The sequence below is a fragment of the Myotis lucifugus genome, unplaced genomic scaffold (assembly GCF_000147115.1).
Source record: "Myotis lucifugus unplaced genomic scaffold, Myoluc2.0 scaffold_68, whole genome shotgun sequence".
Lineage (NCBI taxonomy): Eukaryota > Metazoa > Chordata > Mammalia > Chiroptera > Vespertilionidae > Myotis > Myotis lucifugus.
In genome coordinates, this window is record NW_005871116.1 from 4,644,969 (window position 1) to 4,658,921 (window position 13,953).

General features: G+C 36.8%; 1 protein-coding gene across 3 annotated transcripts in view; it reads right to left on the reverse strand.

Moving 5' to 3' along the window:
* Positions 1-1,092: 1,092 nt before the first annotated feature.
* The window catches only part of PRKAA1 (protein kinase AMP-activated catalytic subunit alpha 1), a 30,882-nt gene continuing 18,021 nt past the window's right edge, over positions 1,093-13,953 (reverse strand). For all 3 annotated transcript variants that reach the window (XM_023755037.1, XM_006090149.3, XM_023755036.1), the window contains 6 exons: positions 13,495-13,639; positions 12,397-12,484; positions 8,982-9,206; positions 6,729-7,215; positions 6,499-6,625; positions 1,093-4,002 (listed from right to left, as the gene is read on the reverse strand). In XM_023755037.1, coding sequence (XP_023610805.1) covers positions 3,758-4,002; positions 6,499-6,625; positions 6,729-7,215; positions 8,982-9,206; positions 12,397-12,484; positions 13,495-13,570 — 1,248 coding nt within the window. In that variant the 5' untranslated portion in view covers positions 13,571-13,639 and the 3' untranslated portion in view covers positions 1,093-3,757. The remainder of the gene's footprint in view (positions 4,003-6,498; positions 6,626-6,728; positions 7,216-8,981; positions 9,207-12,396; positions 12,485-13,494; positions 13,640-13,953) is intronic.

The following is a 13,953-nucleotide window of genomic DNA, read 5'->3' on the forward strand; positions in this document are numbered from 1 at the left end:
ACTCCAGTGCACACTCATTTTGATGCATCATCATATTTAAAACGCACCTGGAAACCGGATGACTATTTTACTGAAACCCTCCCCTGAGATTTTCACCTGCAGAAAAAAATAGGGGGGGGGGGATAAAAACCCTCGGGACAAAGGCTCAGTGAGGGCTCACTCGCTATAGAAGCACACCCCCGCCCCTCCCAGGGCATGAACTTTTAATTTCTTCCTAAACTCTAGGGGTCCCCAGGAGACTTGCAACCAGAGGAGCAGTGGCCAGCGGAAGCTCATTGCAAGCTCTCCCCCTGGTGCTGTCTCCAAAGACCCCTTTTTCTCCTACTTCCTGGAGAGCTCACAGCAGCCCCTCGTGGCTAGCTTCTTCCCTGTAACTTTCCCCCTGTTGCTGCTTCTACCCTAATTCCTTCCTGCATCCCTGTTCCCAGCTTTCATCAATGTTCTCTCAAACCCGCCTGGACTTATGCTGTGACATCTCTCTAGAGTTGAGACAAAAGTTCATGTTTGTTCAAGCACTGCAATTATATTTAGGTACATTGTTTTTAAAAGGGAGGTGCAGATGGTCAGCTATAAAAAAACAAGTGGGTTTTTCCCCCATTTCGTTTTCCCAGAGGCTATGAAAGTTAAGCACATTGTAAAACATGAAAAATGATGGGTTTTTATTACCCATTTCTAAATCATTTTAAATTTTATACTTAAATATACTCCATTCAAAACAAACATGAACGTGTCTCCGAATATTGCACCATGAAGACTGATGTCTACTGCACTACTATTATGTTGTGTGTGGAATTCCATTCATCTGGCCAGAACTCACAATGAAAAAGAGATTTCTACTGTGGAGGTGGGCAATAGGAGTTTAAGGGGAAAAGATTTAAACAATGCATATTTTTCTTTCATTCCAAAGGTGCCAGTCAGAGCATAGATGCATAAAGTTCTATGCATAGCCACAGTCCAGCAAGCAGGTATTCAATGTGAATATTATCACTACAATGTCAAAAAGGGTGGGGCAGGGGTAAGAGAGGGCAGGACTTTTTGTATAAAATCATTGAAAACTCTGAAAAAAAACTATAAAAGCATCTCAAGAGAATATATAATCAAAGTAAAAGCAATGAATTTTATTTCAGTGAAATTATTTTAAATTAGATATGATATATTAAGCTCCCATATCCCCCAACGTGGTAGAAAAGTTCCTCTCGGTGAGAAATCATTTATTTTAATGGCAAAATTTTTACATATCAGTAAAATCTGTTATATTTAAAACTATATAGTACATTTCTGGCAAAAAACCTTATACATCTTTCAGTTGTCAAAACAAAGTAAAAATATGGTTGCATAAAATCACAAAAAAATATAAATTGCTGAAGATAAAAAAAGATAAAAAATAATTTGCATTGACTCCTTTACATCTTCAATTAGTAAGAATTTGCAAACTACAATAAATTCGTGAAAATTCTGATGCAACCTTTACATACTCAACGAAAAGCTGTCATTTCAAATGTCCCAGCTTAAAAAAGAACTTACCGCAATAGTCTATGCATTTATCATACTATTTGTACAAGTGCAATATTTAAATATCTTCAAAATAAAACTCAGTAACTAAAAGGAATCACAATAACTTAAAAAGAAGCAAAGTTTACAAAAGTAACAACTTTTAGAAGGTCCTATTTAATTGGTTCCTCCCTTTGTTCCCCCCACCTCCCCTGCCCCATAACAGCTTACAGAGACATGACAGCAATGTCTTAGTTCTATATACAGATGTGTAACTTTAAAAATACAGTCTCTGTTCTTAACATCAGGAACAATGCTGCATTTAGAGAGCCTACATAGTAAATCAGTATCTTCTAAACAGAGGGCCACGTACAATTTAAAATATAGTTTTGAACTTATACCTAAAAGGAACTCCTACTATTTGATACAGCTTTCAGATTCTAAACTGAATAGAACAAGCCCTGGACAAAAAGAAGCCCGGATTTTTCCTTTGGATTCAGTGCGTGTTTCGAGGGGCGCTGGAGGCAAATCAACGACAGTACTATGCAAGCTATCCTGACATCTGAGTACGTTCCTGTCCAATTACACAGGTGCTCACTGTGTTTGCAAAAACACACACACACAAACCAACAAACCCTACATTACAAGTTTTAAACGGGGGGAGGGGGGGGGAGAGCTTTTACAATGGAAAAATGATTAACAGCAAAAAAATATCCATTTCTTGAAGTTAAAATTGTATAAGGCGAATACGGGTAATACTTTTATTTTTTATTAGCATACACATGATAGCAGTTTTATCTGAGGTGACTTTAAATCTTCATTTATACTTATAATGTAACGCTATTGCTAAGAGAAAGAAAAAGACTATAAATCAGAAATCTTAGGAAGATTAAGCATCTTTAGGCAGTTCCCATAATACTACCTTTTTAAAAGTAATTAAAATGCAAAACAAATGTGACCATTTAGAACTATCCAATTATTTCCGTATTTTACTAAAATAGTGTTATACCTAAGAGGACATTACCAAATGCAATGTGTAAACTTTAATTGGATCTGGTTTGAAATAACCAGCTATAAAAGAAATTTGGAGAACTGGGAAAATCTAAATATGCATGATTAAATTACATTAGGGAATTATTTTTGTAACAGGATTATGGTTTAAAATATTATTTTTTAAATAATTATTTTTAGAACATGCTTGAAGTGTTGAGGGGTAATGGGTAGGTCTACAACATCCAAATGATTCAGGGAAGAGCATATCATATATACAAAAATATATGTATAACTATATCCATGTACACAATTAAGTATAAAGCAAATATGGCAACATGTTAACAAGTGTTGAATCCAAGTGGTAGACACACATGTATAAATGTTTATAATGAAATCTGGAAGCAAAAGTCACATCTGAACCTTTAAATAGTCTGTAAGAGGTGTTCTTTCTGTGCAGTGAATCAATTTAAAAGATATATGATCGAACAACAAGAAGTGTTTGCATACATTCAATACTGACAGGAGGAGCAAAGGAACAGGTAAGATTGGCAAAAACAACACGATGTATTCACAGTATATGCAACTCAGCTCTTGTGACAAAAAGAGCAATTTATGTACAGAATATAGGGACAAATTGTTAAAATTAAACTCAGTGCCTAGAAATTTAAATGTTAGTTCTGTATGTGTTTCTGGACTTAACCAAACTAAAGAGAAAACTTGCATGTGTCTAATCTTTGATGTGACTCACCAAATACTATAGAATATTAAGCGGGGGATAGGGAAGAGTCCTCCATGCTGTCCCTACTGTTGGAAGATACTTGCTACCTAAGAAGTTCAGGAGCCCAGAAAACAAAATCACCCATAAAGTTCTCTGGGGATTCTAGGCAAGTATTTATTGAATAAATTTATGAAGCAAATATATAACACAACATGTAATAACAAATGAAGGCCTTTATGGTAAATTAATATTCTACAAAGCCCTGTGTATACTAAATATAAAAGAGCCAAAAATCAAGTGAGCCTGAGAGACCTATAATTCATTGTGTATATTTTATGATGCTATATGCCTACTGAAACAGGGAACAAAATTACCTTAATTCATTTTTGCACATTAGGCTTTTAACTATATCAGGTTCCAATCCCTGTGCAAAATGCATTCCAAAAGGCTAATCCTCAGTTATAATTATGTATAACTTGATTATAAATGGAAGCATTTGGCTATAATTTATTATGCATGCTTATTGCTATCAGAGAAATAAGCAAAGTTTTAGGTTTATTGTGCAAGAATTTTAATTAAATTTGCACACATCTCAAAAAATTCTATTGTGTGACTTCCAGGTCTTGGAGTTAAGTCAACAGGAGAAGAGTCAAGTGAGGTCACAGATGAGGTAAGAGAAGCTTCTGCGCATTTTCCTTGAGCCTCCGCATCCGAATCACTCCTTTGGCAAGATCGATAGTTGCTAACTGACCCCGATCTCTGTGGCGTCGTAGTCCCTGATTTGGCTTCCGTAATTTCATCTGGGTAAAATACAACTCAACTTAGTAGAATCCATTACACACCCCCACATTTCAATAGTATTTCACTCTCTTTTTTAAGTGCAATCATTGACCAGCTATCAAGAGCATGTCTATTTTGAATCCCTTCTCAAACAGAAGCAAAGCATCCGTATTAAATTACTCACCTTTTTTACACATAGCATGCATTCTCCTGATGGCTCATCAAGATTGGGCACAAAATAAGTAAGTAAATAGATAGATAGATGATAGATAGATAGATAGATAGATAGGAAGGAAGGAAGGAAGGAAGGAAGGAAGGAAGGAAGGAAGGAAGGAAGGAAGGAAGGAAGGAAGATTGGGTACAGTATGTAGCTACTCATCAATCTTGCAATCCAAGAATAAGAGCCCAAAAAACTAATAACTTGAGGCTTAATGAATATCATTCCTTAGCAATAGAACTTAATCCCTCCATAATGAAATCATAGAATAAATGTACTTTTGGAAGATATCTCATCCAACTCTTTGTTTCATCAATAGGAAAACAAACCCCCACAAGTTAACTGACCTGCCACTGGTAACCAATGAACAGGGAAGTAAATCTAGAATCCAAGTCTCCTAACTCTCATCTCAGTGTTTCTCACTCACCCATTTTCTCTTCATATTTGATCTAAGATCTCATAAAAGAGCAACAATGAACAAAAGCAGGACAAAAACGAAGTTGGGAACACAATACAAAAACAATAAATGGTCAGTGCATTGGTAAACCCAGGTGCAAAAGTTGAGAATTTGATCCAAAAACAGTGAGAAAAGTAAAACCCACTCCATATCTCTGACTGATTTAGTATGTGTTAACAGATAAGCACTCTTTGGACATAAAGATAAGCAGAAAAGCTTGGACAGCATATCACAGCTCAAACCTGTGTCTTTCTGATACTATGTCAATACTGTCTTTGAGTGTTTAAAGATAAAAGAATTCAGAGGTGAGTCGTCTCACCTGACTATATTCCATACAATCTTAGATGAAGAAAAATAGCAATACATCTTAACTCAATTAATTTGGCCAATAAAGAATTGCCATAAACATTTACCTAATTACAGGCTTTGTTTATGAGAGAATTTTTATATATACAGCTATACCCTTTTATAATGATGGAGTAGAGAAAGAATATTTACCTGAATTATGAGTCAAATGTGTTCCAACAGGTTTTTTAATAGATAAGGTAAATTAGTTTTAATAGCATATACACTTGGGAAATCTGAGTTAATGTAAATTTCAAACAACGTCAAGATTATTGTACATTTACTATAGTATTATAGTCTATCGTAGATATACCTTGGCATTTAAGACATTTTTTTCCCATTTAAAAATAAAACCAACAACAAAAAACAAGCATGTGCTTTCTGCAATTTTCTTCAAGTTAACTAATCTAAATATTTGAAAAGGAGATATTCTGGCAAACCATACATAATGGTAATCAGAGATGTATTTTCTAAGTAGAGATTTTCATTTTCAAACTATTAAAACAGTAAAACAATACTCAACATAATTAACGTTTCTTTAATAAAATTCAAGATGGTACTTTAAGATCTTACAGAGCAATAGGGTCATTAATTTAATGACCAACTAAAAGACCTAATTTAAAATTCTAAATATTTCAGTGATTTGATCATCAGGTTGTCAGTGACTGTTTATAATAGCTGGTAACTAGAAATGTTCAACCGTCTAGGTATAAGGTTAATGTCACTGTTGGCTAACTATGATAGTTACCAGGGGCAAAATGTTCTAGTCTCAGGAATCCTTCTACAGTGCATTTCACACAAAAGTGACCTATTATTTAAGCACACTTATTGAAAAGTAAATGATACTGGAAACATGGAACTCTCACAAAAATGACAAAAGATGCCCATCTCTGATTATGTCTGTAGTGTCAAGCGTGGAGGAAAAGGCTGGTTCCGAGGAGAAAAATAACCAGAAATCCCTACAAAACATTTCTCACGGGCCCTGCAAGAAACCTGACCCAGCCAATAATGCCTTGTCCTCTGGAGCTACTCATCAAATCTAGTCACAGTGCCTTGTCACTCAACTCTAAAAGCTACGAACTATCACCTAATCCTCAAGTGAAAAGTAAAAATCCTATTAAGTATCAGGTAAGAAATTATTTAATAAAACTTACAGAAAAGTCAACAATTATTTCTAAATAAAACATTTATCTTACCAGAATGAGCCACTTCAAAAAGCAGAAATGTGGCAGAAACTATTGCTTTAGGACGAGACTGCGTCTGGCTTTAAGAATTCTACAACATAATCTTAAAAGGACAATATAGTCTAAGACTACAAGAATACCAAGATTTACAACTGTTGACATCACAAAAGCACAAAATCTCATATTATTACTTTTTTTTTTTCTACTGAGTTACGAGGAACAATTCAGGACGCATCAAAAGAATCAAAGACAAAAAAGCCAAGTTAGATAATAGGTCTCATATGCCATCTATGGTGTTTTGGGATGTACATACCATCAATACTTCGGAAATCCAATAAATACGTTCTACTATCCACTTGGTATAACTGTAGACTCATTTTGGAATATGTACTTGTCACAGGATTCTTCCTTCGAACGCGCAAATAATATGGGTTCACAACCTGGCGTACGGTATGGACAAAAACAAAGTCACAAGCAGTTCGTCTATGAAACACTACAGGTTTGCCAAATGTGCCCATAATCAGAATGCTCTTCCTTTCCTACCTTCCATTCATAATCCAGCTGTTTAATGGCTCTACAAACTTCTGCCATGATGTCACTTGGCCGACTTTGACTTCTAATTCCCAAGTGCCATTTTGCTTTCCTTACACCTTGGTGTTTGGATTTCTGTGGGTTTAATTCATCGAGGGTATGGCGTGCCCTTGGAGTTTCAGCAACCAAGAAGGGCACTCGCTCAGGGTGGGGCCGACTCAAATGGTGGTCATCGAGAAAAGAGTCAGGTGGGCTTGTCGCCAAGTAAAAATCTTTGGCCTCATTCATTATTCTCCTGTTATCGATGATGAGGTGGTAGGCGACTGCCAGCGGGTCCTGGTGGTTTCTGCTGTAAAGGCAGCTGAGAACCTCCTCTTCTGAGCATTCGAATTTCTCACATACTTCTTTCAAGGCTTCATCATCAATCATGGTTGAACTATACGATGGGTCCTCAGGAAAGAGATATTTTGGAAGGTCCTGTTTAAACCATTCATCTTCCCTGAGAGAAAAAGGCAGGGCCAGGAGGAGGGATTTTTAGTAGAGATGAGACTGAAAGTAACAGTTGGGGAATTTAGGATATAAATTCATTTATATATATTATACTGTAGCATCATTTTTTTTTTTAAGCTGAGATTTTCCTCTTCTGGCTCACATTTCATTGTATCTATCAAGGGAAATTGCCCTAACCGGTTTGGCTCAGTGGATAGAGCGTTGGCCTGCGAACTGAAGGGTCCCAGGTTCGATTCCAGTCAAGGGCATGTACCTTCGTTGCAGGCACATCCCCAGTAGGGGGTGTGCAGGAGGCAGCTGATGGATGTTTCTCTCTCATTGATGTTTCTAATTCTCTATCCCTCTCCCTTCCTCTCTGTAAAAAATCAATAAAATATATTTTTAAAAAAAAAGGGAAATGCTGTGGCCTCCCTCTGATTTTAAGAGGGAGAAAGGATTGCTGTAGTTACAGGAAAAGAAATGTGTATACTTTAGATTACATTTAAATTGGAAAAAAACACATAAAATAAGAAGAAGCATCTCCCACTTAGTTTAACAAATAAACTTTAGAAAATGATTTGTCTTTTTCATCAGCCGGTAGAGTCACACGCTGACCTCTGTGGTCTCTTTCTGGCTGATCTACAGCACACGGAGTACATGGGAAGGAATCAAGCTCTAAGTTCTACACATGATCTTTCCTTCTTCTTCGTTGCCCTGATGCATCTTGTTTACTAATCCCAGATCTGCACCTCTTTCTTTCTTCCTTGTCCCTCCATCATCAGAGAACTGTGCTGTCTAGCCATTCATTATAAGACCAAAGAGAAATTCCCATAGGAGGGAGAAAAAAAAAAAAGGAAACATAGCAGTAGAAGAAACATACTTTGCAGTAAATTTTAAGTCTTCATCAGAAAAGGCTTGCCCAAATTTGAGAAGTAGATTTGTCACCATCACCTTTGTCTTACTTAAACTATTCGGTTAAACTGTAAGAAACTGGCAATATTGATGGATTATGTGCCTACAAAATAGTAACTTCATATGTGATTCAATATCTACTACTTCAAAAAGTATGTCATGGACTATACTAAAATGTTTCCATTCCTTGAGATGAACAAAAGGAAAAAGAATAATTCATGAGATCAGAACTCAAATAACTACACATAAATTAACTACTAAAAAGTTTTAATCCTAATAAGAATACTTAAATGTCAAAAATGAAGCATACTGTAGAAAAATCTCATAGAAGCACTATAAAAAGGACCCTATTAGGGTCCTTTTATTTTTCATTAGCTATTTTTTTTTTTTTTATTTAAAAAGAAATATAGCCCTGACCGGTTTGGCTCAGTGGATGGAGCATTGGCCTGCGGACTGAAGGGTCCCAGGTTCGATTCCAATCGAGGGCATGTACCTTAGTTGCGGGCACATCCCCAGTGGGGGATGTGCAGGAGGCAGCTGATCGATGTTTCTCTCTCATCGATGTTTCTAGCTCTCTATCCCTCTCCCTTCCTCTCTGTAAAAAATCAATAAAAAATATATTTTTGAAAAGTAATATAATGCTCACTATTACAATTTCAAAACAAAATGCACAAGTAAAAAGTGAAAATCCTCTCTCCTACCAATCTCACAGTAGAGTGTGTATTTTTAAATAACACAATAAATTAATGTGTCCATACGCTATTTTTAACATAAAAACAGTACATACTGTCCTGCAAATTTCCTTTCACTTACCTTACATCACTGACACTATTAGACCTGATCATGTGCAAGTTGCTTTATTACCTGATGTCTTTGATTGTGGCCCTCTTCATGGGATCCACCTGCAGCATATGTTTCAATAGGCTAATCACAGAAGGATTTAAATACTGAGGGGTATAAAAGATTCCATCACATATCTTCTTAAAAAGGGTTGGCACGTGGTCATCGTCGAATGGGAGGGTCCCACATAACAAAGCATAGAGAATAACCCCACTGCTCCATATGTCCACCTCCGGACCTGCATACAGTCTGCAACAGGAACACCCACTGGGTTAGTAACTTAAGAGTCAGTCATTTAACCAAAAATGTTAAGTACGGCCCAGCTGGCGTGGCTCAGTGGTTGAGTGTCCACCTATGAACCAGGATATCACAGTTCGATTCCCAGTTGGGGCACATCCTGGGTTGTGGGCTGGATCCCCAGTATGAGGCAGGCAGGAGGCAGCCTATCAGTGATTCTCTCTCATCATTGATGTTTCTATCTCTCCCCCTCTCCCTTCCTCTCTGAAATCAATAAAAATATATGTATTTTTAAAAAATGTTAAGTATGGATAGTTCATAAATAATTATTAGAATACTAGAGGCCCGGTGCACTAAATTTGTGCAGGGGGGCGGGAGGAAGGGGGTCCCTAAGCCCAGCCTGCACCCTCTGGTAATCCAGGACCCCTCGGGGGATGTCTGACTGCTAGTTTAAACTGGCAGTCGGACATCTCTCTCGAAATCCGGGACCGCTGACTCCTAACCACTCACCTGTCTGCTTGCCTGATTGCCCCTAACCACTCTCCTGCCTGCCTGATGCCCCTAACCACTCACCTGCCTGCCTGATTGCCCCTAACCCCTCCACCTGCCTATCTGATCACCCCTAACCAATTACGTGCTTGCCTGATCGCCCCTAACTACTCTGCCTGCCTGCCTGCCTGCCTAATCACCCCTAACTGCCTTTGCCTCAGCCCCCACCACTGCGGCTTCGTCCAGGTCGTTGGGCTATCCAGTCTAATTAGCATATTACGCTTTTATTATTATAGACTAGAGGCCCAATGCATGAAATTTGTGCAAAGGTTTGGCCATCTCATGAGCTATTTCATCCGGAAGGTTGTCCAGAAGGCCGTCCAGAAGGTCGTTTGGCTGTCCGGTCTAATTAGCATATTACGCTTTTATTATTATAGTTTGTGTAATCAGTGCTGTATACTACATATTAAGATTTTGTACTAATTCTATCCGTACTTTCTTTGAAAACAAAAGTCAGGAGTTTGTTTTTAATTTACAGACTAGAGCTAAAATTCTGTTCTTACTACCAACTATGGCCCTCATGAGATTCAACCAATAGTCCCAAACCTTGAGCAAATATATCATCAGTGAATTTAAAACCAGTTATTTGGTTACAGAGGAGAGAGGAAATGATCTTTCATCAACTGAGAATATTCTCTAGTGACGGACTCTACATCCAGTCTCCCCAGTAACCCAAGGCCTCCTCAAGGTAAAGGGGCCTGAGCCTGGAAGGAAGCCACGCTAACTGGTTCACAGACAATTCTGTTTGCAGTGCACTGTGGCCAGCTGACCAGCCTAGCTGCAGACCAGTCAGATACCCCATGCAAAGTCTGGCTTCGGAGAAAGGATTTCTTTAAATCGGTCAAAGAAATTGTTGAACTGGTCGATAAACACTGTTTTTGTTTTTTAAATCTCTATTGTTGAAAGTATTACATATGTCCCCTTTCCCCCCACTGACCTCTCCTAGCCGCTCCTACACCCCTACCCCAGGCCTTCACCACCCTATTGTCTGTGTTCATGGGTTATGCATATATGCATACAAGTTCTTTGGTTGATCTCTTCCCACTATAAACACTGTTTTGAAAGTAAAAGTTTCCATTCACCCAGATCTCACAAAGACCTTATGCAAACTAGGAAAATCAGACTTCAGTCATGGCCCATTGCATATATGCATAATTACAATACATTTATTTTTATTTATTTAACCCTGCCCCCAGTATCTAGATGCTAAATTTTCTTCCCAAAAGAATTTAGATAGCACAAATGAAATTTTTTAAAGAATTTTGGACACTAAGTTAACAGAAAATGATAAAACTTGCTAAATCTAAAATTAGGATACTTCTGCCTTATTCATAGCCATGACTTTATAGAAATATAATTTCTCTGAACAGGTTAGGCAAGCAAGTCTATGAAAATAGGAAGAAAGTACTACAATATTTCTGCATTACAAATTAATCAGGATCTGAAACATTCAAACAAAGACAAGTGGTTTGAATAAAAGTTCTTAAAAGTTAACTATAGCCCGGCCACCATGGCTCAGTGATTGAGTATCCACCTATGAACTAGAAGGTCACAGTTCGATTCCTGGTCAGGGCACGTGCCCGGGTTGCAGGCTCAATCCCCAGTGTGGGGCATGCAGGAGGCAGCCAGTCAATGATTCTTTCTCATCATTGATGTTTCTCTCTCTCTCCCTTCCTCTCTGAAATCAATAAAAATATATATTTTTAAAAAGTTAACTATAAAAACTAGTAAACAAAATCAACCTTCTGTTTTGAATTTCAGTGATACAGTGAAGAACAATTACTCTTTTAAAAAAAATTAAACTTCCCTGTCATCTAAACTATTCAAAAAGGTGCACCTTACAAAGATTCTCATTGTTTCAAACATTAACTTAGTAATTTGAGAGGTTAGCATTCTTACAGTATTGCAGTCTCTAAAAAACTTTTTTATGACAATTCAAAATAAATGAAGTATGAAGATTTTATTAATACTTGAGTCCAATTCTCCAAAACACTTTATCATACAACCTTAAGCTACTACAAAATACTATCTATTTGAAAAATTAAAGCTACACATTACAATTTTAATTCTTCATCTAAATCAGGGGTGGGAAACATCCAGCCCACAGACCTTATAAGGCCCATGAAATCATTTGGGCTGCCCCTGCCAGGGCAACTGCAGGCGGGACTTGAAGTTCAATAAATCCAGGAGCTTTTTTCATAGCAACATAAATTTCTATTAAGTGAATCATAACTATCCAAATGGCCATTGGCAGAAAAACGGTTCCCCACCCCTGATCTAAGTAAACAGTAAGTCACTTGTAACTACTAGATATTTCTGTATTAACCAAGTTTTTAAGGTCTTACCTACCTTTAAAACTCACTAGTTTTAAACCTCCAATTTCTTCCACCAGGAGTAAAAATGTTAAGTACTCTCATCTAATTACTTTAATGTAACATTGACTTTGCATACCAACATTCTCCTCTATAAATGGAGGCCTTAATTACAATGTTTTATTCTTAAAACAGAACACTTTCTGGATAAGAAAAGAGTAAGCCTTAAGTTCCGATCCTTTCACTAAATTAAACACTATAGGCACTACGTACAGACTAACAAAATCTAGGAGAAAAAGACAATTACAGATGTACTGAGGGCAGAGAGCATCAAATACTACCTTCCTGAAATTACTTCTGGTGCAGCATAGTTGGGTGAGCCACAACTTGTTCTTAAGAATTCACCATCTGACATCATGTTTGAAAGACCTGAAAATGCACAAAATCCACTACTCAAGATTTCCCAAGGATAAAAATAAAAGCAAAACTCCATTAAACAATACCATTGAGTTTGCATTAAAGTAATACACCATTTTATTCTTTACTCCAACAAAATCCTATAGTCTTTACTATTCCCAAATATTTTGCCACTATGCCCTAAAATTTGTAATCTATTTCAACATTTAAAGTTAGTGCATTTTTTCAATTTAATGAGCATGTATTAAGCTATTAGTCACTGTGCTTACTAAAATAAACTTGGCATGTTTAAATTTTATTAGTACAGAAATTACTAGGAAAAAATGTAGAACAGAGAAGAATTAAAATTGAAAGTTTCTTTTAATCCCTGTTCTGATTCTTTAATAAAATATAATAATTTTGAAAATCTAAGTTCCCTCATAGTTTTACTACAAAAAGACCCTATATCTTCTCAAAAATGTATTCGATTCATTTTTCTGTTAGACTTAACAATGGCAATAGCAATTTCTATAGGAAATAAAAGAAACTTAAATTCATTTTTGATAATCTGTCAAAACTTGTAATTTCTGGCTGAAATTACATTTTTCTCAAGTTGAAATTGTTTTTCTATCATTTAAAACATCTTCCCTTTTTTTCCCCCTAAATAATTTTGTTCATATAATTCATCTTCTGGCTTCCAAAGTTTGAATAACTCCATCTCAGTCTCCAACCTCTTGCTCCATGATTGATTAAAAGAATACACTGGAATTAGGTCACTAACTTCTCCTTCATACATAATGGGTTCCTTCAAATGATGTCTCTACTACCACTGTTTACCTACTGTCACAGAACTCAATTTTAAAGACATAAAGCTAAGAAAAGAGAATTCCTAGATCTCTCCTCCTTTTTGCATGCTCATGAACAAAATGGTGAAGATATACTACTTTGGAATACTCAGTCTATGACATAAAAGTAAGAGTTATGAAGAATGCTACCCATGTTCATTGAACGTGATGAACGTGAAACCGTAAGAATCTCCTTACCAAAATCAGCTATCTTGGCATTCATGTGTGCATCCAGCAGGACGTTTTCCGGTTTCAGGTCTCTGTGGACCACCATGTGCCTGTGGCAATAGTCCACTCCAGAAAGGATTTGTTGGAACAGACGTCGGCTTTCTTTTTCATCCAGCTAAGAAGAGTAGAGAGGCATCTTAAAGGTGTGTCTTTCAACAGAAATTAATTCTCCAATCTATATAACTGTATGAATGCATGGACCTCACTTATAAGATACTTTTGAAATGCAGAGGAGAGCTATGCAGCACAAACGAAAATTCGAGGAGGATCTTGGAACCCAAATCAGTAACTCAACTTTCTAATGTGACCACTTTCATGACTCCATTGCTATAGCTTGCTTTCCTTTATATCTCAGGAGCTATTTCAGACAGTTTCAATTTCTGCCTAAAACTAGATATGTTTTCTCCTATAAATTCAAAACGTTTCATC